Below are 27,213 nucleotides of genomic sequence, written 5' to 3' on the forward strand. Positions count from 1 at the left end.
ACTACAATCTGGCGATGATCAAGGGACAAGTAATTGAAAAACGTTTATTGATTTACCACAAGGGTTCTCACACTTTAAAACAATAAACCTTTGGCACATCAACCTTCCAGCAAGCGGTATATGATGATGTTGCAATTTAGACTATACATCACCCTTCAGCCACTCCAAGCTTGTTGGTTTAAACTGAGAAGAAAAACAGTGGTAACCTAATTCCAAGGTGGGAAACAAGTACAATTTGAGCCAGGATTTAGTGATTTACTCAAAGAAAACTGATTAGGGCCCAATAACCTCCATTGCCCTTCAGCGATCATTAGTTCTGTCTCCAACAACTTTAAGCCATTTACATTTTAATAAATCATCCAGTTCCAACAAAGATTCTCTAAAAATAAATCCAGTCCAAACGAATTCTCTTCTCCACCTCTCTGAGATTCATGATGCTACCCTGCTCCCTTTATTGATCGCAGTTGGTAAAATATGAAGGAATAGGCATTTCAGATTGGACAACAGTGACAGGCTATCTGGCATCCAAGGTTGCCGTGTTATATTCAGCTCTAATTAACAAAAGGCAGTGTTGCTGAAGAGTCCACATAAAATGCATAGGCATATTAGATTAATGCAAGGGTGATGCTTCCTCGAGCTGGGGTGCCAGAATAGTCTTAAAATACACGTGCAGCCATTCAAGAAAAAATGAGGAGAAGTTTCTTCATCATGAGAGTGGTAAATCTTTGGAGTTTTTTACCACCGAGGGTCATGAAGGCTTGGGTGTTGAGTGCATTGAAGATAAATTTTTGAATTTTTAGGGAATCAAGGGATATGGATTAGTACAAGAAAGTGGTGCTGAGGTAAAAGATCAACCTTGTTCTTATTGAATGTGTAGGAAATAACTGCAGATGCTGGTTTAAATCGAAGATAGACACAAATCTTAATCTTATTGAATTTATCAACCTTGATCTTATTGGACATGGAACAGTCTGAAGCAGGGTCTCGGTCCAAAATGTTACCAATCAATGATATCCAGAGATGCTGAATGGCTCACTGAGTTAGTACAGCACTTTATGTCTTAGTTTGTAAACCAACATCTGCAGTACCATGTGTCACCATGAAACACATTTCTATGATTATTAAAAATGTCTTTCAAAATGATAAAATATATACAGATTTATCCACAGCTGAATTTTAACCTCTGAACCCCATTAGAGCTAAACTTTCTGATGTTAGCATTCATACCAATGCTAAAAGCACACAACGTCTTCTATCCATGGTCTGCAGACACACTGTTTGACCTGCTGAGTTACTCCAGCACTTTGTGGGGTATTTTGTTACGAATTATGAAGATTAGGACAAAATCTAACCACACCAAGATAAAGCTAAATGAGCTTTCTGTATTTCAGGTGTGATTCCGAACAGATGAGAAGAACTTTGAACCCCACATACTGTAAACAACGGGTCTACCCAAATATGTTCCTTTGACAGAAATCATTGCTTGAGGTTTGCCAATCAATGCCCTCAATTCCCAACGTGAAAATAGTGCAGAATAGCTTGATTTTATCTTTATCAAAGTATTAAATAACGTGTACAAAATGTGTTCATTTGCACACATTCCTTTGGTTGAAAGCATGGACACACAACAGAAGAACATGGACTGTCCAATGAGTATAGTGAGGAGTCCAGGGTGTAATTGTCATATGTACCGACAATGGAACAATACAATTCTTGCTTGCAGCAGCACAAGAGGTTCATAAATGTAACTTACACAGAAAATACCTAATAATTTTTCAAAATACAATAAATGATTAACCATCATACTGATGCAAAAACCAAAGTCCTTAGTGCAATGAAAGATATTCCATAGAAGCTCACAGCTGCTGAGCTTAATGTTGTATGGTGTTCAAAGAATTGATGATTGTTAGGAAGAAGTTGTTCTTAAATCTGGTGCTCATGGTTTTCAGACTCCTGTACCTTCTTCCCATTGGTTGGACAAAATGAAAGCTTGGCCAGGGTGGTGCGGGTCTTTGATAATAAAAGCTGCCTTGTTGAGGCAGCTCCTCCTGTAGATCCCTTCGATAGTGGGGAGGTCTGTACCTGCGATGGACCGAGAAGTGTCTACGTAATCTCCTTCCTTCCTGGGAGTTCGTTGCCAAACCAGGCCGTGATGCAACCAGTCAGTATGCTCCCGACTGTAAATCTGCTGAAGTACAATAGAGAATTTGTCGACATTCCAAATCTCCTCAATCTTCTATGGAATCAGAGGCACTGATGATCTCTCTTTGTGATTGCATCAATGTGCTGGGCCTTGGACAGATCTGCAGAGATACGCACACCCAGGGAACTTGAAGCTGTTGACTGTCTCCACCGTTGCCCTGTCGATGGAGACGTTTTCATGGATCCTTGCCTTTCCATCCTGGTCAACAATCAGCTCCTTGATCTTGCAAGCATGATTATTGCTCTGCCACCATTCAATCTGATGTTCAATATCCATCTGATACTCTGACTCATCATTACCTGTTATTTGTCCAACACCAGTGATATCATCAACTAATTTTAAGACGGTGTTGGAACTGTGTCTGGCTACATGGTCATTGGTGTAGAGAGAGTAGAACGTAGGACTGAGCTCACAGCCCCGAGGTGCTCCCATGCAGATGGTTATCAAGGAGGAAATACTGTTACTAATTCATACTGATTGTGGTCTGTTATGAGGAAGTCGAGGATGTAGTTACAGGGGAATGATCAGAGACTCTATTCTCCGAGTTTGATGATAAGTTTGGAGGGGAGGATGGTGTTGAATGCCGTGCTGTCGTTGATAAACAACAACCTGACGTAAGTGTTCTTATTGTTCAAGTGGTCTAGCACCAAGTCGGCAGCTAGTGAGATCACATCTCCTGTTGATTTATTGTGGCAGTAGGCAAATTTTAATGGGTCCCGGTCCTTACTAAGGTAGGAGTTGATCTGCGTCATAACCATCCTCTCAAAACAATTGATCACCACGATCGTTAGTGGCCACAGGGGGCCACAGTTTAAGAATAAGGGGTAGGCCATTTAGAACGGAGATGAGGAAGAACTTTTTCAGTCAGAGAGTGGTGAAGGTGTGGAATTCTCTGCCTCAGAAGGCAGTGGAGGCCAGTTCGTTGGATGCTTTCAAGAGAGAGCTGGATAGAGCTCTTAAGGATAGCGGAGTGAGGGGGTATGGGGAGAAGGCAGGAACGGGGTACTGATTGAGAGTGATCAGCCATGATCGCATTGAATGGCGGTGCTGGCTCGAAGGGCTGAATGGCCTCCTCCTGCACCTATTGTCTATTGTCTATCGTCTATTGCCACTGGTCGGTAGTCATTGTGGCATGTCACCTTATTTCTCTTGGGCATCGGTAGTATTGATGTCCTTTTAAAGCGGTTGGAAAGCTCAGACCTTAGTTGTGAGGTTTGAAGACATCTGCAAAAACTCCAGCCGGTCGATCCACACAGGTATCAAAACTAGGACTAGGGACTACATCACACCTTCCGAGTGTTCACCCCATGAAGGATCTTTTGACGTTGGCCTCGGTGACTGTGATTATAATGTAACTGGGGCTAGGGGTACCTGAGAAGGAACACGCGTGTTCTCCCTTTAAGTGAACTTTGAAAGCATTGAAACCAAGATACAAGAAACTGCAGATGCTTGTCCGGGAATGATGCCTCACTGTTGCTTGAGTTACCACTTGTTTTTACCTAGTAGGAAGTGACAGTGTGCAAGACCTGACATCCATCTCATTCTCCAGGTTCTTCCTTTTCTTCCTAAGCCCTTGGCTCCTCTAGGGAGCATAGGCCATAGGCTGCGGTTCTTTCGAGATCTCCCCAGTTGAGCCCACTCCCAGACATTTCTGCCTAGACACCTCTTCTCCAGCTGTTCTCCAGGTTAGAGCAAATATATCTTTTGCTCTTTGTGATGGCCTTATCAAGGTCATCCCTCGTCTTCCCAAATGAACCCACATCGCCAGACTTTATTGCCCGAGATCTGGTCCTCAGTAAATCATGGACTTCCTGATTCATCCAAGGCTTCTGGCTAGGGATGGTCTTCATGGGAGCACACTTCTCCATACATCTCTTTATCAAAGATAGACACAAGATGCTGGAGTAACTCAGCAGGACAGGCAGCATCTCTGGAGAGAAGGAATAGGTGATGTTTCGGGTCGAGACCCTTCTTCTGAAAAAGGGTCACGACCCGAAACGTCACCTATTCCTTCTCTCCAGAGATGCTGCCTGTCCCGCTGAGTTACTGCAGCTTTTTGTGTCTGTCTTCTGTCTTCTCGCTGGAGCTGTGCTCTTCAGTCGTTGCCTATATGCAGGAAGGAGCACAGCCAGGTGGTCTCACATCCTAAAGTGAGGGCAAAGGTTGGTGCCATTGGCATCTTTGATGTTTGAGTAGTAATGGTCAAGAATATTTGATCCGCTCGTGCTTCAGGACACATGCTTGTGCTAGTTCGGAGATAACTTCTGCAAACTAGCCTTGCTGAAGTCTGCGTCCACAATGAGAAAGGCATGGGTACACTGTCTGGTGTTTGCCGACCACAGCGTGCACCTTCTCCACTGCTCGCCGCACATCTGCCTGAGGTGGGAGGTAGACCACAGTCGTAATGACAGAGGTGGATTCTCTTGGGATTTAGGAGGGCTAACCCATCGCTGTTAGATGTTCCTGGAGTAGAGAGCAGGAGTTGGACAAGTCTGCTACATTGAGAACCAACATAGGATCTCACCACGAGGCAGACGCTACCACCTTTCGCTTTCCCCAATGACAGCAATCATGGATTTTAAAAAAATGTAGGTAGGATGTTCCCCAGATAAATGGATGTGGTAAGACGAAGGAGAGCTTAACTCAAAAGGTCACTTGGAATACACTCCTAATGGAAAGGAAAAGAGATTATATGAGAACATAAGAAGTGAAAGAAGGGAGTAAACCATTTGCATTTGTTCAGCAATTTAATAAGATCACAGCTGATCCTTCACCTTGGGGCTATTTTCCTATACAAAACACATATTCTTCAATTTACTAAATATCCAAAAATCTATCAATTCCTGCCTTGAGCAACTTCTCCCCGGAACCTCTGGGTGAGAATTCCAAAAATTCACTACCTTCTTAATGAAAAATATTGTTCCTCATCTCAATACTGAATGGTTATTCTTTATTTTTATGCTATGATTCATGTGATCCTTGGTTCTAGACACCGGAGCCAGGTAAACAAAATGCTGGAGTAACGCAGCGGGCCAGCAGCATCTCAGGAGAGAAGGAATGGGTGACGCTTCGGGTCGAGACCCTTCTTCAGTCGGAAGTGTCACTCATTCCCTCTCTCCAGAGATGCTGCCTGGCCCACTGAGTTACTCCAGCATTTTGTGATACCTTCAATTTGTACCAGCATCTGCGGTTATTTTCCTAAACATCAGCCTTTATTAGAATAATTATGGTAGGAATTTGCAGATTTCCAAGTCTTGATCCATAATTACGGTACCCGGTGTCCACAGATGCTGGTAGTCCTTTACTTATAAACGCAACAAATATATACTTGGAAGGACCACGATGACAGAAACCAGTCTGGGATCTGTACAGCGATGCTTAATTGAATGAAAGTAGGACAGTTAATCTGACCTGTGTAATAAAACGGATGCGAGGACGAATCTAACATTACAATACCTGATAAGAGCGCCGAGATGTTCAGAATAATGCTGCGTGAATGATGCATGTCGTTATTAATGTACAAGTCAGTCAAGTATGCAGTAAGCAAAAGACCCCTCCAATTGTGAAGTGATGCATGTCGTGGTTAGCTTTGCACGTCACCTCCCGATGTGATTCATATTAAACATGCAGCAAAGAGGTGCCTAGCAATCATTTCTCTGGTTCAGAAAGTGAATAATTCAAAATGTGCGGTCTTCTTCATTCAAGGTAGATTAGTGTTGCTTCATAATCTTCTGTGATATTTCTTCTGTGTTCTACCTGCGCCTTAAGCATTAAAGCATGGAGGACCTCAGCCATGTGAAGTGGCAGAAAAATGGTGTGCACATTCCGTGATTTCCATGCACCCGTGTTTCAGCTCGAGAGAGAGAGAGGCAGGCCACTCACGCAAAACTGAGCTCACTGCATGTTAAATGGGTCCTGCCTAAACTACAGAGCAAAATGGCAAACAATATTATTCCTCATCTTTAATTTCAGAAACAAACTAAAATGTTAATACGGAATGACTAAAAACACACCAAAAATTTGTTGTTTGAGTCCCGCTATTGATAGCGAATGATTATTTTCAGCCCATTCAGAGATCACTAAATGGTACTTAATTTCTTCTTAATGAGATGCTGCCTGTCCCGCTGAGTTACTCCAGCTTTTTGTGTCTGTCTTCCTTCTTAAGTATGCTCCTCAGTTCCTGCAACTCCTCCAGGGATATGCTAGATCCCAGATGCCTCCACCTGTCCCATGCCTTCTATTTTTTCCTGACCAGAACCTCAATTTCAGTCTGTCCATTAGTAAGTGCACCGTCAGCTACTTCAGTTTAATACTGCAAAATCCTGCTCCAGCTCCTTAGCTCTAAAAACTGGATACATCATACTAGTAAAACCAGGACAGTGTGATGCAATCGCCATGCAATCAGGTGTCAATCCAGTCAGCGAACAATTATGCATCACAGAAACAGACTCTGTGTGTAGGAAGGAACTGCAGATGCTGGTTTAAATCGAAGATAGACACAAAATGCTGGAGTAACTCAGCAGGACAGGCAGCATCTCCGGAGAAGAGTCTGGACCCGAAACGTCACCCATTCCTTCTCTCCAGAGATGCTGCTTGTCCCGCTGAGTTACTCCAGCATTTTGGGTCCATCTTTGACAGAAACAGACTGTTTTGCTCAACTCATCCATGCCAACCAAGGAGCCTTCCTGAGCTAGTCCCACTTGCCTGCATCTGGCACATATCCCTCGAAATCTTTCCTATCCATGCATCTATCTAAATCTCTTTATAAACATTGTAATTGTATCCGCCTCTCCCACTTTCACTGGCAGCCTGTTCCATATATCCATCAATCCCTATGTGAAAAACTAGACCCTCATGTCCCCTTTAAAACTTTACCCTCTCAGCTTAAATTTACGTCCTCTAATTTTAGGCTACCCTACCCTGGGAAAAGGGCATTTGAGTCTCCCCTTATAATCCAAGCCCTGCAGTCCTGGCAATTTCTTTGTGATACTTTTCTGCACCCTACCCAACTTAATGACATCTTCCCCACAGTATGGTAACCAGAGCAGCACACAATATTGCAGGATGTAACTACTTTGATTCCCGTCAGAATCCATGCTACCATGTCTAAACTGTTCCGAGCATCAGTGACATCAATGGTAGACACAAAATGCTGGAGTAACTCAGCGGGTCAGGCAGGATCTCAGGAGAGAAGGAATAGGTGACGTTTCGGGTCGAGAACCTTCTTCAGATCTGCTGCTCCAATCACATCAATTGTCATGCAACTCACATTTGAAGTCGTTCAACATAAAATGGAATTCCCCGTTTCAAAGTAGAGTTTTTTGGCAGCTACAATAAAACAGGGTCATAGCTCATCGCACTTAAATGCCATTTAAAAACCCTCTCGTTCATAATGAGATGTTTGAAAAGGCAGCTTACTGAAGACAACTCACACACCTCCCAATTTGCTCACACAAGAATAGTATTTTTTATGGAGAATTTAGCGACAGAGAAGCTCATTTAATGGGTGTCTCTGCAGTTTTCCTGCACGTGAGGAAGAGGCGAAATGCTGTGACCAAGAGGGTGAGGAGAGACTAAGAGAAAATTAGTTGTTGATCAGTAAATAGAGTCAGAGAGTCATACAGTATGACTTGCCCACACCGACCAACAGGTGCCATCGATGCTAGTCCCACCTGCCTGCGTTTGGCCCATATCCTTCTAAACCTGTCCTTTCCATGTACCTGTCCAAGTGTTTCTTAAACGTTGCGATACTACCTGCCTCAACTACCTCCTCAGGCAGCTCATTCCATACACTCACCACCCTCTGTGTGAAAAAGTTACCCCACAGGTTCCTATTAAATCTTTCCCCCCTCACCTTAAAAATATGTCCTATGGTTCTCGATTCCCCTACTCTAGGCAAGTCTGTGCATCTACCCAATCTATTCCTCTCACGAATTTGTACAACTCATATAAAATCACCCCTCATCCTCCTGTGCTCTAGCCTGTCCTAACCTACTCCAGCTCTCCCTCGAGACCTGGCAACATCCTCATATATCTTCTCTGCACCCTTTCTAACTTGACAACATCTTTCCTATAACATGGTGCCCACAACTGAACACAATACTCTAAATGTGGTCTCACCAACATCTTATGTAACTGCAACAAGACCTCCCAATTTCTATACTCAATACTCTGACTGATGAAGGCCAATGTGCCAAAAGCCTTTTTGATCACCCTACCCTGAAAAAACTCAGATTCCTGAGACACAACCTCTCACGTACAAAACCATGCTGACTATCCATAATTAGCCCTTGTCCATCTACGTGCGTGTATATCCTATCCCTCAGAATACTCTCTAGTAACTTCCCGAGCACAGGGTGATCGGTGCCACTTTCAACGAACTATGTACCTGCACTCCCAGATACCTCTGCTCTACAACACTCCCTAGAGCCCTACCATTCACTGTGTAGGTCCTGCCAATGTTAGTCTTCCCAAAATGTAACACCTCACATTGTTCAGTACTAAATTCCATCAACCATTCCTCAGCCGACCTGGCCAAATGATCCTGCTGCAATTTTTGACAACCGTCTTCACTATCTGCAATACCACCCACTTTTATATCATCTGCAAACTTGCTAACCATGCCACCATGTACATTCTCATCCAAATCATTGATATAGATGACAAACAGCAATTGGCCCAACACTGAACCCTGAGGCACACCACTGGCCACAGCCCTCCAGTCCGAAAAGCAACCTTACACCATCACCCTCTGCTTCCTTCCATAAAGCCAATTTTCTATCTATTGAGCTGTCTCTTCTTGGACCCCATGGGATCTAACCTTCCAGAGCAGCCTATAATGTGGAACCTTGTCGAATGCCATACTGAAATCCATTTAGATAAGATCTACAACTCTGCCTTCATCAACCTTTTTGGTAACAAAACTCAGATTCCTGAGACACAACCTCTCACGTACAAAACCATGCTGACTATCCATAATTAGCCCTTGTCCATCTACATTTGTGTATATCCTATCCCTCAGAATACTCTCTAGTAACTTCCCGAGCACAGGTATTAAGATCACTGGCCGGCAGTTACCAGCCTTCTCCCTGCGGCCCTTCTTGAATAGAGGCACAATATTTGCCACCCTCCAGTCTTCCAGCACATCTCCTGTATTTAATGTCGACTCATAAATCTCAGCTAGGACTCCCGCAATTTCCTCCCTAGCTTCTCACAGTGTCCTCGGATATATCTGATCAGGCCCAGGACAAATGTCTATCTTCATATGGTTCATATAATTATAGTACGTTGAGTTCACCTTGATGATGATGTCACTACATTTTGTTCCAGTGCTACTTCATTGCAACTGGATTCGTTCTCCAGAGGTCTATCTCATTCAGCAGATCCTTAATGCTTCTCTCAGAACACCGAGGCACCTTATCCATGGCTTCTCCAGCCTTTCACCCCTCTGCGGCAGCCACTGCCTGTGTAGTTAAGGGCCTGTCCCAGTTACCTGATTTTTAAGGCGACTGCCGGCGACTGTCAAAGTGGTAGCAGATCGCCGAACCTTTCTTTTACCCTACGACAATGACCACGACAATGCCGAGTCAGGTCAATACAAGTTACTTTTTTTGTGAAACTAGCACCTGGCTAAGAGATTACACCGTCTTCGGAAACATCGCATAATTCCCACGCTTACCTGACCGTCAAACTGTCGCCTCCAATCTACCTGTCAAATGTCCTGACGGTAAATAAATTGGTTAAACAAAACTATCTTCTGGTATCTTCAAATGCTTTTTCTTAATTTAATATTACGTGCTTCTAAATGCATCTGCGACAACCCAGCAAACCTTGGGACAGCATGCGACAGCGCCCGCAATAAGCTACGATACCTGGCGACAAGCCAGCTGTCGTCGAGAAATCTCTATCTGGAAAAATTTTCCGCGACACACTGAGATCCGCTAGGATTCATTGAAGACTCCTCACGATCACGCCCGCGACACCCCGGCCAACGTTCGGCGACAGCCTAGTCGCCGGCAGTCGCCTTAAAATCGCCTAAGTGGGACGGGCCCTTTAGTAGTTCTTTGGCTGCTGTGAAGACAGTCTGTGCTTTGAAGGGCTGAAGCTTTTCTCTGATTGCAAGACATGAGGTACAGGAAACCCGCAGTAATAGGAGGCTTTGAGAACCACAGATCCAACGTTACTTCTTCCTCACAAACCTGCATTCACTGCACGACACAACCAACTTGTATATTTCATTTAAAATATTATTTTCTTTAAATTATTGAACTGATTTTGATTTGAATTAAACTGGAGTCATCTCTGTCCACTGTTACCATAGGGAACTTGGTCCTTCGAAAGGAAGAGACTTACGCAATGTACTTTGCCACCTTGGACACTATCCATTATCAGGGGTTGCCAGATAAGTTGCTGTCACGGTCACAATTAACACAGGGAGCGACAGTGACTCACGTTCTTCCGTATCAAGAATCCAACCAAATTATTCCGTTTTAGAGCAATGAAACAAACTGCTGGAGGAACTTCCTCACCCATCTGAAGAAGGTCCCAATAGACAAAAGACAATAGGTGCAGGAGTAGGCCATTCGGCCCTTCGAGCCAGCACCGCCATTCGATGTGATCATGGCTGATCATTCTCAATCAGTACCCCGTTCCTGCCTTCTCCCCATACCCCGTGACTCCGCTATCCTTAAGAGCTCTATCTGGCTCTCTCTTGAATGTATTCAGAGAATTGGCATCCACTGCCTTCTGAGGCAGAGAATTCCACAGATTCATAACTCTCTGACTAAAAAAGTTTTTCCTCATCTCTGTTCTTATACGTTTTGATAAGATCCCCTCTCATCCTTCTAAATTCCAGTGTATACAAACCTAGTCGCTCCAGTCTTTCAACATATGACAGTCCCGCCATTCCGGGAATTAACCTAGTAAACCTACGCTGCACGCCCTGTCCCGACGCGAAACACTGGAATTTAGAAGGATGAGAGGAAATCTTATCGAAATGTATACGATTATTAAGGGGTTGGACACGTTAGAGGCAGGAAACATGTTCCCAATGTTGGGGGAGTCCAGAACAAGGGGCCACAGTTTAAGAATAAGGGGTAGGCCATTTAGAACTGAGATGAGGAAAAACTTTTTCAGTCAGAGAGTTGTGAATCTGTGGAATTCTCTGCCTCAGAAGGCAGTGGAGACCAATTCTCTGAATGCATTCAAGAGAGAGCTAGATAGAGCTCTTAAGGATAGCGGAGTCAGGGGGTATGGGGATAAGGCAGGAACAGGGTACTGATTGAGAATGATCAGCCCTGATCACATCGAATGGCGGTGCTGGCTCGAAGGGCCGAATGGCCTCCTCCTGCACCTATTGTCTATTGTCTATTGAAAAGTCATCAGTCCATTTCCCTCTACAGATTCTGCCTCAACCATTGATTTCCCCCAGCTCAAGATTCCAGCACCTGCAGTCTCTTGTGCCTCATGTTTGGTTTGGGAGGATCTCACCTCTTCTATCACAAACGGAATGCAACAAAGCCTGTTCTGAGTAGGCTACGATTACTTCATTCTTTAAATAATAACGGGCTGTACATAAGCCTTCGAATTTTGATTCCCGTGGCGTTGCCTGCATTAAAGCTATTGGATGGTAAAGCTATTCATTCCTTTCTGAGACAATCAATACCCCATTAACAGCAGGCGAAGAGCATTCTGATTCCGCTATTCTGGATAAGGTGAAAGAATTCAGCATCACTTAGTTTATTTTACCCCCTTAGAATCCCCAAAGTAGATAATGATAAAACCTCTCACAAACACTTTTCCAGCAACATGTTCAATTTACCACAATTCATTCCCTCCATCATTCTAGCTGCCCAAGTCTGTGCATTCTTTACTCATACTCATATTTTATTATCCAAGTATGTTTTGCAACATACGAGGACTTTGATTTGCCATACAGTCATACCAATAAAAAGCAACACACAAAATACATTTTAACATTAACATCCACCACAGTGACTCCTCCACATTCCTCACTGTGATGGAAGGCGAAAAAAAAGTTCTATCTTCTTCCCTTCTTTGTTCTCCCGTGGTCGGGGGCCTCGAGCCTTCCATTGACGGGATGATCTTGGCTCCCATAGCTGGCGGTCGGGCCCTCCATGTTGGGGCGACCAAGTTCCCGCATCGGGGGGATCTCAGCTCCCCATGAGGGTGATTGGACCCCGGGTCGGGGCTGGTCGAACCTTCTGCGACTTTGGAGTAGTGGAATTCTCTGCCTCAGAAGGCAGTGGAGGCCAGTTCTCTGAATGCATTCAAGAAAGAGCTAGATAGAGCTCTTAAGGATAGCGGAGTCAGGGGATATGGGGAGAAGGCAGGAACGGGGTACTGATTGAGAACGATCAGCCATGATCAAATTGAATGGTGGTGCTGGCTCGAAGGGACGAATGGCCTACTCCTGCACCTATTGTCTATTGTCTATTGTCTATTGACATCAGTCTCCACCCGAGACAGACCGTTGGCGAGGCTGCCATTGCTGATGGCGCCACCCAGTGGTTTAAAAGTGTGATATCCCATTCGATTATTCTACAGATCAGATCCAAACATTAAAATCACATACTAATTTATAAAGCATGATCATCATTACATCTTTTTAATTTTGACCCATTCAAACCTAATTTGGTTTACTCACTACCATCCCACACTTATTGGAACAATTTCAATTTATTGTGAACCAAGATTCTAATGGCTTTCTTGTTCCGTACAGATCATTTAGAGTGGTAGTGTCAAAGAGCTACACTGGAAAGAGCGACATTGCGCAGAAGCAGACCATTCGGCCTGTCCTGTCCATGCTGACCAAGTTGGCATACAGGGCATTTGCTCCCTGGCCCTCTAAACCCTTCCTTTCATTTGATTTCAATTCTAACAAATAGTCCTTGCCTATAAACCGTACCTGCAGGTGGTGCAGCGGTAGAGTTGCTGCCTTACACCACTTGTAGCACCAGAGACGCGGGTTCAATCCTGACTATAGGCGCTGTCTGTGTGGAGTTTGAACGTTCTCCCCTGACCACGTGGGCTTTCTCTGAGATCTTCGGTTTCCTCCCACACTCCAAAGACATACAGGTTTGTAGGTTAATTGGCTTGGGTTTGTATACTCGGTATAGCTGTAAATTGTGCTTGGTGTAGGATAGTGTTAATACGCAGGGATCATTGGTTGGCGCGAACTCGGTGGGCCGAAGGGCCTGTTTCTGCAATGTGTCTCCAAACTAAACTAAACTATATCTTTAACTTTGTTCTAAAAAAACATTAAAATGATTGACATCCATCTACTCATTTGCATAAAGTGTAAAACAATTCTCCTTTACTCTATCTAGCTCAGCTTGTGAGATACTCCTTATGTACTACTTAAAAATGTCTCTGCTTGGGATTCCACTCTCTATTCTCTTTTTCAAAACACCTTTGAAATGGAGATTGGGGTGTTTCTTCTTCCCATGCTAAAATTCAGTATGAATGCACGTGGTTTTTAATGACATCAGATACTTACGCAACGCAATGGAATCAATGCATTTGTCAGGCTGGACTGTTTTCCATGGGTACAATCCAAACATTGCACCTGACAATTGCATCCATTTTGCTTGTGTTAAACCTCAACACCGCCCATAGATTTTCCCTCGTGGCTGAAATCAGCAGAATCAATGGGGGACCAAAATACCAGAACCACATCTTAAAGATTTTCCTTGGAATTTCGCCACATGTGCATCTGGCACAGCGTGTTCAGGAGCCCACAATTGATTTAACTTTGTAATTTTTAAGGCGGGTTCTATTTTGTCATTGAAAATATTTTAAAAGAAACATGGACCGAGCGGATCCCAGGATATTTTTCTTTCAAAGAATCCTCACATTATTGCAATTAAAAGTCAAGAGAATTGTTTTTCTCGCTGCGTCTGAAAATTGAGAAGATGAAAAATGAACAATAAAGAAGGGAATTTATGGGACTGTCAAAGGCATTTTCGTTCATGAGAAGATATGTTTGAACATTTAATGGATGGGCATAGCGGATCAAAACGAGTGAATGTGCTGTGGAACATATTTGCAAAGCACACACGCTCAAAATTTTGCAATTTAAATCAAAATCTGTTTGTGTCCATTTCACATGTGCGTTTGAGCAGTGCAGAAGAATTGCTGGGTTGTTGTGTTTAATAAAATGATGTATTGGCCTTGAGTATACAGCTATAAATCTTACTTCTGGGATTCACTCGGAAATAACATCACTGTGTAAAATGTAAGTACAAGGAATTGAACAAAAAAAAGACACAGAGTGCTCAAGTAACTCAGTGGGTCAGGCAACTTCTCTGGAGAACATGCACAAGTGATGTCTTGGCTCGGCACACAAAGGATCACGACCCGAAACATCACCTATACATACTCTCCAGAGATGCTGCCTGAACCACTGAGTTACTCCACCATTTTGTGTCTATTTCACTGTGCAAACTGTTTTGTCTTCCTGTCATATGGTCCAGAACTGCAGGTAAATGCTGCAAGCATAACGAGTTAGAGGCAGTGGTACGTATACAATTTAAAAAAAAATCATTGATAGTTTTTAAATAATTGGGGTATTCTGATGTCTCATGGCACCAATGTAGGAATTTGTGCAACGTAAAATTCCTTATTTCAATTTCAGCCAGTGATCAAAACCTATTAGAAGGGAAAAGGATAATCAGTATCTTCAGGTGCACATAGCATCCTAGTGGGATATAGGATGCTGTTCCATGACTGTTGCTGGTTCAAAATCCTGGAACTCCCAGGCACACATGGATTACAGAGGTCCATGATAATTCCCACAAGCACAACTGACAATATTGGACTTGCCCGTGATGCTTATGTCCTGAGAATAAATATTAAAAAGTGATAAATATCCCAACGGTCACTTCACACTTAGTATTGCTATCCAGAATTATACCAAACCAAGTTAATGCCCTGACATTCCCATTCCCGAAGATTTCAACGAGCAAAGTAATTTCCCAAAAACTCTCCTTGTGCAAAATTTCCTTGGACTACAATAGAACTCATTCACTCACATAATACAGACATCAAATTTACCAAATCACTTCTTATTCATTCCCATTCTGAAGAGCTGGGATTGTCCTAGTGGCTTTTTATTCCTTATTACACGCGATTTCTGATAGAGGCATTGCAATCGGAATATAACTCTGATTGCAGAATAAAACATTCCCCAATATGCAATAGCTTGCTGAAAAAATATCAGGCTGGAACATGTCAGTCATCTACATACATTGACAGCCCCTTGTAAAAAATGTACAATGCATGATCAGGCATTCAAAGATAGAATCAGATATAACATCAGTGATTAAATGAACCAAGATACATGAACCACAAATTTATTTTTAAAAGATTATTTCCAGCATAATATTTTATGGATGATATTTTTTATAAGCAAAGATTAGCTATCACTATATCAATGAATCTTTTAGCATAGTATTTCTGACACATTAATCCACAGCTGAAAGGGTCATAGAATCACTTAACTTGTGGCTTACTTAGTTTAATTTGTATGTTTTGTAAAATCACCATTGATGTGGTGGCCCTCTTCTGGAAGCAATGTAAAACAGTAATAGTTCATGCACTGCAAAGATGGTAAGATAAAATAAAGAGGCGCAGTCACGTATAGGAATTTAGAGTTAAAAAGCAAAAGTTAAAAGAAATAGGCATGATGGTAGTAGGCAGAGCCAGGTTTTTCCTTGAATTCTGTTTCATTACCTTAAAACTACCCTTTGGTTAATAAAGAGTGAACCTTACATTTGAATAAAACCTCATTTATGAACAAAGCTAAAATAGCCTGAGGAGTTTGCGAATACTCAACCTAAGCCCAGTGGGGTTCTGCAATCAGCCCATCTTCTGTTCAAAATGTTATCCTTCATTCTGCTGCTTCACCAGATTTTCAATTTTGTTTTCACTTTCTGATTCCTTCCTTCTTATTCTCAGCCTCAGCCCTTATTTTTAATTCCCTCCTTAATCTGTTTTTAATCCACATACTAATGATCTTTTCCCTTACTTTTAATTTTAGTGCTTTTCCATTTCATCATATTCTAATTCAGGCCATCAATTCTCTCTGCATACCCCCCTCTCACCTCTTCCCACCCTCTACCCCCCCCCTTCTCTTCTGGGTAAAGTCCAGTTAGTTCAATAATTTGATCACCGACTTTCTTTTCACTTTTGATTTTTCTAAGTCATCTCATGCTTTGCAACATTTTGTTTTGCATTCACTCCCCTCAGCACCAGGGTCACATTGCCATGAAATTAGCTCATTATTGAATCAGACAGATACAATTTAAAAGCCTATGTAAAATGTGGCTTGTGATTCATTAATATGAGATGGCTTTCACAGTAATGAAAGATGAGAACTCTGGAACAAGACGATCCAAGTGTGGGAGAGTGACGAAAGATATACTGACCTGCTCCTGTATGAGCTGCAGCAGAGAGCTCCTATCCATATACAACCTTGAGCTTGCTGCACACACGCCAGGCAAGAATTCTCTGCCTCTCCCAGCACTCAGATGGAAGCACAAGCACTCACAGGCACTGAGGAGAGCTTGCAAGGCAGTACCGATCTTGATCCAGGCCCTCTCTGCACAATGTCCTTCAATAACCAACATCTACACAACAGAATGCCAACAAGCTCCTAGAAGAGGTGCAGCCAATCATGCCCAAACAAATTGAGAGTGAATGACATGGCTCGAACGTTCTGTGTAGGATTTTTCACACAGCTGCTGCCTCAGTAGCTCCCTCTGATGAAAGATGGTGGGCCCTGCCCGAGCATAATTACACTTACAGCACTGATACGCGGGCCTACAGGCACACTGCTGCTCTGCAGAGAAACGGAGAGATATACAGCATCTTAAAGACTTCAGTATTAACCCTTTCCAGGCTTCAGTACTTTACATTAGCATTTTCTATGAAATTGCTGGCATATGCTGCTTATTAATTTTAAAACCAATGTAGAAAATTGCAACAAAAAAAAATATATTTTTTAAAAAGGTTCTTATTCTCCTTTCCTTCTTTTCAGTGTCTTTGCATCAAACAAATCCATGGAGAAAATCTGGTGACATCTCCTGTTTGTTAGATATACCTCCTTATTTTTAGGATCAATCGTTAGGTGAAAACAAGCATCCCAACAAATTATAACACAGGTTTAGTCTTAATGCCTCTCTCCACTGACCAACTGAAGAGATCTTTCAGCCCACCACACATTGCACTTCAGCTGTAGTAACCCTTTGTACATAAGTTTTGCAACAACTAACTTCAATTTTAAACCATTCCAAGATAATGTAATTGATTGTTAATTACCGTCAATTTTCCCTTGCTGCAAAAATCTGTGTTATGGGACTGGAATCTTCTCCCACTTCCTGCAGTAACCCCTGCATTCCCTCTCTCTCTATCCCTCACCCACCAAGTCACACCAGTCTGAAGAAGGGTCTCGACCCAAAACATCACCCATTCCTTCTCTCCTGAGATGCTGCCTGACCCGCTGAGTTACTCCAGCATTTTGTGAATAAGTCACACTAGATTCTCGTTTTCACTCAACAAACAGCCAACAATGGCCTGTTCCCGTTACTTTTTATTTTTTAGATTTAGATTCTACAGCGCGGAAACAGGCCCTTTCGGCCCACCAAGTCCGCGCCGCCCAGCGATCCCCGCACATTAACACCATCCTACACACACCAGGGACAATTTTTACATTTCCCAGTCAATTAACCTACAAACCTGCACGTCTTTGGAGTGTGGGAGGAAACCGAAGATCTCGGAGAAAATCCACGCAGGTCACGGGGAGAACATACAAACTCCATACAGACGACGCCCATAGTCAGGATCGAACCTGTCTCCGGCGCTGCATTCGCTGTAAGGCAGCAACTCTACCGCTGCGCCACCTTGTCGCCATTATCATCGTTACTTTTTTTGCATATCTTTCATTCATTGGTCTTTATCTCTCTACATCATCGTCTATATCTCTCGTTTCCCTTTCTCGTGACTTTCAGTCTGAAGAAGGGCCTCCACCCGAAAGTTTACCAATTCCTTCTCTCCAGAGATGCTTCCTGTCCCGCTGAGTTACTCCAGCTTTTTGTGTCGATCCTACATTTACCGATGGCTGGTATTGTGATTACTGCCATCTGTGCCAAAGTCCTGAGTTGGGATTTTTTTCAGTAAATGACAACAAACCAGAATCCCTTATTCTGCAACAAAATGCCTTTATGACAATTTATAGCAACCTCAATGTGACGGGTGACACAATGTTCTCTTTTCTCCCTTACTTAGTACAAGATACTGTACACCTTGTGTTCTCCTCACAACCGTGCCAGTGAGCAATTCAATAACAATCATACGAGAAACAACTTTTCCTGAACAACCAGTTCACTTCCCTGACTACAACTATTTTGAGGGTGAGGGATGGGAGTCACAGATTCCACTCCCCTGACTGCATCACTTTGCAGCCGAGATGTTTCGCTTTAAGGTAAAATTCCACTGTCACTAGTAACATAAACTCCAATTTTCCCTTCCTTTCAACAGCATTTTCACGTTTCCTTTCGCTTCCTGGCTAAGAATACTTCAGTGATTCTCCCACCTTTCTTGTTCCAGCTATTACAGTTTTAATATTATAGAATCATAATAATAAATCATTATTTATAATAGAAGGATCTCGACCCGAAACGACACCTATTCCTTTTTCTCCAGAGATGCTGTCTGACCCGCTGAGTTACTCCAGCATTTTGCGTTTATCTTCATAATAAATTGCATGCCAGGCGATTATATCCAATTTCTATTTCTACACGTTGTTACTTTAATATTTTAGTTATGAAATAACACTTCCATAAAATAATGCACGGAAATACATTATAAGTGAAAAGACAACTTTGACATTTTTAATATCCTTGTTGTAATAAGCTAATTCACATCAATCTTTTAAAAACCAATGAGAAAAGATAGAAAAGATGTTGTCAAACTGGAAAGGGTGCAGAGAAGATTTACGAGGATGTTGCCGGGGCTGGAGGGTGTGAGCTATAGGCAGAGGTTGAGCAGGCTGGGACTCTATTCCTTGGAGCGCAGGAGGATGAGGGGTGATTTTATAGAGGTGTATAAAATCATGAGAGGAATAGATCGGCTAAATGCCCAGCCTCTTGCCCAGAGTAGGTGAATCGAGGACCAGAGGACATAGGTTTAAGGTGAAGGGGAAAAGATTTAATAGGAATCTGAGGGGTAGCTTTTTTCACACAAAGGGTGGTGGGTGCATGGAACGAGCTGCCAGAGGAGGTAGGTGAGGCAGGGACTATCCGAACATTTAACAAACAATTAGGCAGGTACATGGATAGGACAGGTTTGGAGGGATATGGACCAAACGCCGGCAGGTGGGACTAGTGTAGCTGGGACATGTTGGCCGGTGTGGGCGAGTTGGGCTGAAGGGCCTGTTTCCACGCTGTATCACTCTATGACTCTATGAGAACAAAGCCCAGGTACCAGGGAAGTTTATTTCACAACACCATCAGCAAGACTATTTCTTTGGATACACAAATACCCCAGGCGGGCCGAGTTGTCGACTGTATTGCTGTTCTCTTCCTCGTGGCCATCAGCCTAGATTCAAAGCTTAAAGCTTGGTTCCCAGAATGCATGATGAGGAAAGCTACAATATTTCAGGCTATTAGTGCAATGTTACAAGCTGCACGTTAATAGGGGTTGCCCAGGTTTGTTAATATAGGTACAAGGTGCACTCTCCCTGTAGGTATTACTAAGGGGCAGTTGCATGTGCATGGAAAAGCAATGAAAGCCCTATCAAGCTCTACATGTTTTCTTCCCATAAATATGAAAATTGCTTTGCAACGTTGAGCACAATTGTTATTCCCATTTTTTGAATACTTTCCTCAATTTCTTGCATTTTCAGGGTTTATTTCCGCTATCTCCATCAAGGGTATGGATGTGCAGTTTACCAAGGAGTACAGATTCACAAAATGCTGGGGTAACTCAGCAGGTCAGGCAGTATCTCAGGAGAGAAGGAATGGGTGACGTTTCGGGTCGAGACCCTTCTTCAGACTGGAAACGGCACCCATTCATTCTCTCCTGAGATGCTGCCTGACCTGCTGAGTTACCCCAGCATTTTGTGAATAAATACCCTCGATTTGTACCAGTATCTGCAGTTATTTTCTTATACTACCAAGGAGTACAAGTACCTTGGAGATTACCTGGACAGTAAACTGGACCGGTCCAGGGACACTGAGGCACTGCACAAGAAGGGACTGTGGATGCTCTGGACTTTCAACATCTGCAGTAAGATGCTGCAGATGTTCTACCAATCGGTGGTACCCAGTGCCATTTTCTTCACTGTCGTGTGCTGGGGCTGCAGGGCAAAGGCCGCAGATGGCAACAGAATTAACAAGCTCATCAGGAAGGCTGTCATAGACCTGCAGGGAAGGTGTCATAGACCTGCAGGGAAGGTGTCATAGACCTGCAGGGAAGGTTTCATAGACCTGCAGGGGAAGGTAGATGCTCCCACCCCCACGAGTCTCGGGCAGATGAGGCTCGTCAGCCTGGGAAGGCAGTCCATCTAGGAGAGGGAAAACTCTGATCTAAAACCTCCACTGCCTTGTGGCCATATCCAGTCATGGAAAAGGCTCCAGGAATAAGCCTCAAGAAAATCCGGAGTCGGAGTCCCGAAGGCAGTTGGCCGTTGTCTACAACCTCGTTCTGGCAGCTCCTGCAACGGCGCTGGTGCCAAACTGTAACGGCTCTGCTGTTCCATTGGATGGATCAGTGACGTGGAGAGGGGGGACGTGCTGCACGGGCAACAGCCTGTCCTTCATATGACATTGCCCAGGCTTGCATCCGACCCACACATCACTGCAAACCTACACCTACAACCTAGAGAGGACACTCCAGCATCACCTGCGACGTCGACACAACACGGGGAGCAACAGTTACCGGTTATAAGTCATCGCTAGATTGGCGTAACGCGAGGTGCCAGGGGTTGCTCCCGACGGTGGGAGGGATTTTCGGATCTCACTGGACAGCTACCGCCCGCCTCAAGCTGGGCAGCCCCCAGCCAATAAGGTGCTGTCCCACCGCGGCCTGCTATCCTCACTGGGTGCACAGGGATTAGGAACCATCCCAACAGCAGATCACGACCATCGCACCTGCAAACAAAAGACCACATCAAAAGAGACCAGCTCTAACACTGGGAACTTGGAATGTCTGAACAATGACGACCGGCCTCTCTGGAAACCCACAAGACATCAGCGATTCCAGGAAAACAGCTGTCATAAACGAGTTCAAGAGACTCAACATAGACATAGCTACCCTTCAGGAAACAAGGCTGGCAGACTCGGGCACACTGAAGGAGAAGGACTACACGTTCTACTGGCAGGGGAAGGACTCTGACGAGCCCAGAGAGCACGGAGCAGGCTTCGCAGTAAGGAACAGCCTGCTGAACATGGTGGAACCAGGCAGAAATGGCTCAGAGCAACTCCTGACTCTCCGCCTCAACACTACCACAGGCCCGGTCACCCTTGTCAGCGTGTATACCCCGACACTGTCCTCCACATCAGACACAAAGGACGAGTTCTACGATAACCTCGTATCCATCATCAGCAGCATCCCCAGCAAGGGAGAACTTGGTCTCTTGGGCGACCTCAATGCCAGAGTGGGCGCAGACCACGAATCATGGTCTTCATGCCTTGGGCAGTTTGGTGTGGGCAAAATGAATGAGAACGGACAGCGACTGCTCGAGCTGTGCACTTACCATGACCTGTGCATTGCCAACTCGTACTTCCAGACAAAGCCCCAGCACAAGGTATCCTGGAGGCACCTACGCTCAAAGCACTGGTGCAACTCGTGCAACAGTTTGCAGAGGCTTTTGAGAGAGAACTTGGCACCTCGTGTCCTGGAGACTCTGCAACAGAGAAGTGGGAAACTCTGCGGGACTCCATGCACTGCACAGCCTTGGTTAGCTTTGGGAAGAAGATCTCGAAGACACACGAATGGTTTGAGGCCAAGTCGACCGAGATAACTCCCGTCATCGAAGCCAAGCGCGCCGCCTTAGCCGAGTACAAGCGGTCAGCCAACGAGAAGAACCTGCAGATCCTCAGGGCTGCCAGGAGCAAGGCTCAGCAGACTGCCAGGCGTTGTGCCAATGAGTACTGGACACAGCTTAGTCAGGACATCCAGACGGCCGCCATAACAGAGAACATCAGGGGAATGTACGATGGCATTAAGAAGGCACTAGGACCAGTCCAGAGCAAGACAGCCCCCCTCAAATCCCCCACTGGGGAAGTAATCACAGACAAATGCCAGCAGATGGAAAGATGGGTGGAACACTACTCCGACCTCTACTCGAGAGAGAACACTGTGTCCTCCTCAGCCCTTAACGCCATCGAGGGCCTACCGACCATGGACGAGTTAGATGGAGAGCCGACGGTAGAAGAGCTCAGCAAGGCCATTGACAGCCTGGCCTCAGGCAAGGCCCCAGACAGCGACAGGATTCCCCCTGACCTGATCAAGCACTGCAAGACTACCTTACTGCTTCCTCTGCATGAAGTCCTCTGCATGAAGTCCTCTGCCAGTGCTGGCAAGAAGGAGCTGTACCGCAGGACATGAGGGATGCCACGATCATTACCCTCTACAAGAACAAGGGCGAGAGAAGCGACTGCAACAACTACAGAGGCATCTCCCTCCTCAACATCGTCGGCAAGATCTTTGCTCGGGTCATCTTGATCCGCCTGCAGAAGCTGGCAGAACGTGTCTACCCAGAGTAACAGTGCGGTTTCCGAGCTGGAAGGTCAATAGTAGACATGGTCTTCTCCCCTCGCCAGCTCCAGGAGAAGTGCAGAGAACAGCGGATGCCCCTGTGCATTGCCTTCATTGTCCTCACCAAGGCGTTCGACTTCATCAGCAGACATGGCCTATTCAAGGCTCTCCCGTATCCTGGGTATATCCTGGCAAGACAGAGTGTCCAACGCTGAGATTCTGTCTCGCGCTGGCCTTCCGAGTATATACACTCTACTCAGGCAGCGCAGGCTGTGGTGGATGGGCCATGTCCACCGCATGGCGGATGGCCGTATTCCAAAAGACATCCTCTATGGAGAGCTAACATCTGGGAGGAGAACCATCGGCCACCCCCAGCTATATTACAAAGATGTCTGCAAGAGAGATTTGAAGGCTCTCGACATCGATGTGGAGTCCTGGGAGAGCCTTGCAGCTGACCGCATGAGGTGGAGAGGTACCCTGAACCAACACCTCTAAACGGGGGAAGAGAAACTGATGAACGCAGCGGCAGACAAGTGGGCACGCAGAAAGGAGCGCAGCAACTTCAACAGACCAGAGACCACCCACAAATGTGACCTTTGCCACAGAGACTGTCACTCCCACATTGGTCTCTTCAGCCACAAGCGACGCTGCTCTAGCCGAGGTGTGGAGTAAGCAGCCAACTCGGATGCATCACCGGTCAGCCATGACCGAGGGGGCCTGGCTGGCTCCGACATGGGGGTGGAATTGGATTCACTGGAGGTGGTCTTGGAGGGGAGGACGCTCCTCAAACTGCGGAGCATCCTGGACAATACAGCTCACCCCCTCCATGACGCACTGGTCAACCTGAGGAGCACCTTCAGCAACAGATTGGCTCCACCAAAATGTAGCACAGACTTGCACAAGATGTCCTTTTTCCCTGGGGGTACAACTCCTCCCCCTTCTGTTTTGCGGTCGACTGACTCCCCCCCCTCCCCCTTCCCCTGTCCAAATGGACGGACAACATTTCAAGTTGGACTGCAGAAGCCCTGACCCGAAACATCATCTGCCCGTTTCCCTTCACAGATGCTGCCTGAACTGCTGCCTTCCTCCTCCTCCAGTTTTATTCTATATAAGGATTATTGGGTTGATTTTAAGGCAAAAAGAATCAGCCATGAGCCAAGTAAATGGAAGGCCAGGCACCAGGGGCCAAATGACCTACTTCTCCCTCTATTTCTCATGTTCACCACGATTCAGTTGAGAAGGGAACCTGATTTGCAATGTGTATGTACACGCCATGTAAGTGGGCAGCTGGTGCCAAAACAGTTGGTAACGTAGACAGTGAAGATGGTTATCAAGAAGTGCAGCGTGATCCTGATCATGAGGAATAGCTAATGGGATTTAATGCAGATAAGTGTGAGGTGTCAAACCAAGGCCGGACATTCACAGCGAATGATTGTAGAGTAGAGAGATTTAGGAGTACAAATACATAGTTCCCTGAAAATGGCATGGCAGGTAGATAAGGTGGTGAGGAAAGCTTTTGGCATGCTGGCCTTCATCAGTTAGGGTATTGAGTATTAGATACACTATGGAACTGCAGATGCTGGTTTACAAAAAAAAAGACAAAGATTGCTCGAGCAATTCAACAGGGCAGGCAGCATCTCTGGATAGATGATGTTTTAGGCCAGGAGCCTTCTTCAGACTGATTGTGATGGGAGGGGAGGAGCGACAAGAGAGTGGGTGCCTAGCCTGGCAGGTGATCGATAGATGTAGGTGAGGTAGGTTTGATTGGAAGATGGTTGGTAAAAAACCCATAGATAAAAAGACAAAACGTGTGAGATAAGGAGGTATGGATAGAAAAGGTACAAATTGTGGTACCAGAGGAAGGAATATACATGGAAGGGGATGGGAGAGGGGGAAGAGAAAAAATGGGTGTGAGTATAGGTGGGGCATAAGAAAGAGAGGGGGATAAAAGACGGATGATAAAGAAGATTGTCTGTAGGTGAGTTACCTAAAATTGGAGAATTCAATGTTCATACCATTAGGTTATAAGCTACCCAATGGAATGTGAGATATTGCTTCTCCAATTTGCGTGTGGCCTCACTTTGGCATTGGAGGGGGCCCAGGACAGAAAGTCAGCCTGAGAATGGGAAGGGGTTTTATGATGGATTGCAAGCGGGAGATACAGTAAGCCTTATCGATCCTAGCGCAAGTTCGACGAAACGGTCACCTCATCAATGCTTGTTCTTACTGATGTAAGGAAGCCACAATGGGAACACTGAATGCAGTAAATGAGATTAGAGGAGGTGCACATGAACCTCCATCTCAGCTGGAAGGACTGCAGGGTCCCTGGAATAATGTGAGGTAGGAGTGATTCGGGACTGGTGTTACATCTCCTGCAGTTCCTGTGAAGGGAATGGTTTGGGTGAGAAGGGATGAGTGAACCAACGAGCTGTGGAGGGGGCAGTCTCTGCAGAAGGCAGTGAGGGGTGGGAAGATGTGACCGGGAGTGGAATCACATTGAAGGTGGTGGAAATTTCAGAGAATGAAGTGTTTGATGCAGACGTTGCTGGGATGAAAGGTGAGGACCAGGGGAACTCTACCCTTGTTCCATCTGGAGGAGGGGGGGCGATAGCAGAACTACAGGACATGGAGGAGACGCAGGTGAGGGATCGATCTATGACAGCAGGAGGGAAACCTTGTTTACTAACGAAAGAGGACATCTCAGACGCCTTGGGAGCAGATGCAGCAAAGACAGAGAAATTGAGAACGGGGGATAGCGTATTGCAAGAGGCAGGGTGGGAGGAAGTTTAGTCCTGATAACTGTGAGTTGGTGGGTTTGTAGTAGATGTCAGTTGGTAGTCTGTCCCTGTGACGGAGACAGGGAGACCAAGAAAGGAGATGGAGGTGTCAGAGACAGTACAAGTGAATTTTAGGGCAGGATTTGTGATCACGTTAATGAAATCAATGAGTTCTGCACAGGTGCGGGAGGCAGCCCCGATGTAGTCATCAATGGAGCAAAGAAAGAGTCGGAGGATGTTGCCAGAGTACATCTGGAACAAGGACTGCTCGATGTAACCAACAAAAAGGTGGGCACAGCTGGGGCCCATGCAAGTGCCCGTGGCTGCACTTTTAAGTTGGAGAAAGTGGGGGGAAACAAAAGAGAAGTTATTGAAGGTGAGTGTTAGTGGAGGGAAACTGAGTGTGTATCAGTTCAAGGAAGAACCAGAGGGCCCTGAAACAGTGGGAGATGGAGGTATAAAGGGACTGGACATCCATGATATAGATGAGGCGATTTAGAACCAGGAATTGAAAGTTATTGAAGAGTTGAAGAGCATACGAGGTGTCTCGGATGTGGGTCAGATTGGACTGGATGGGAGGGGGTAGGATGAAATCAAGGTATTTGGAGATGAGATCTGTGGGCAGGAGCAGGCAGAAACAATAGGTCTGCCAATGCAGTCCTGTTCATAGATTTTGAGAGAGAGATAGAAGCGGGCAGCGTGGGGCTGGGAACAATATGGTTGGAGGCTGTGGAGGGGAGATGGCCAGAGGTGATGAGATCAACAGTGGTCTGGAAGATGATGGCCTGTTGTTCATCTGTGGGACCGTGGTCTAGGGATTGGTATGAGGAGGGGACTGAGAGCTGGCACCTGCCTCAGCACAGTAGTAGATTGGACATCAACGGAAGGCAAATATCTCTGCATTATCACCCTATCACTTGTGTGCTACTTTCAGAGAGCAATGGGATAATACCCCAAGATCCTTCTGGATGTCACTATTTCTAATGAGTTCTGCCACTTGCTACATGCTTTCCTCTTGCACTTGAACTCACAAATTGCTCCCAAAATGTCCTGATCTGTCATTTATCAGCCCAAATTTCCAACTGGTCCACTTTATCCTTTGGCGTCCTTCCTCATTATCCCCAACTCCACCAAACTTTTTCAAGTAATCTCCTACTTTACAAATTAGACCACTTACATTTTCACCTGAATCAATAATATATACGACAAACACCGAGATCCTAGCGCTAATCCTTATGGAGTTCCATTGGACACAGACTTTCAGTCAGAAAATCACTCCCCTACCATGGCACCCTGTCTTCTACGACCAAGCCAGTTTTGGATTGAATTTAGCAGTTTACCATGGATTGTAATGTGACTTTATGGGACCATCTTAACGTGCGGCACCTTGCATAGATGTAAGAAATAAAGAGCTGAACATTTACACTGGTCTCCCACTCACAGAAACGAGGAAAA

The 27,213-nt window shown here is 45.0% G+C and overlaps 1 protein-coding gene across 4 annotated transcripts in view; it reads right to left on the reverse strand.

Moving 5' to 3' along the window:
* Nucleotides 1-27,213, reverse strand: part of rhbdl1 (rhomboid, veinlet-like 1 (Drosophila)) — a 360,983-nt gene that overhangs the window by 211,008 nt on the left and 122,762 nt on the right. For 2 of the 4 annotated variants that reach the window (XM_078418253.1, XM_078418250.1), the window contains exon 1: nucleotides 16,651-17,049. The exons of the other annotated variants lie outside the window; for them this stretch is intronic. In XM_078418253.1, the coding sequence (XP_078274379.1) occupies nucleotides 16,651-16,851 (201 nt within the window). In that variant the 5' untranslated portion in view covers nucleotides 16,852-17,049. Of the gene's footprint in view, nucleotides 1-16,650; nucleotides 17,050-27,213 lie in introns of those variants that run through there. 4 annotated transcript variants of the gene reach the window in all.

The sequence above is a fragment of the Rhinoraja longicauda genome, chromosome 21 (assembly GCF_053455715.1).
Source record: "Rhinoraja longicauda isolate Sanriku21f chromosome 21, sRhiLon1.1, whole genome shotgun sequence".
Taxonomy (NCBI): domain Eukaryota; kingdom Metazoa; phylum Chordata; class Chondrichthyes; order Rajiformes; family Arhynchobatidae; genus Rhinoraja; species Rhinoraja longicauda.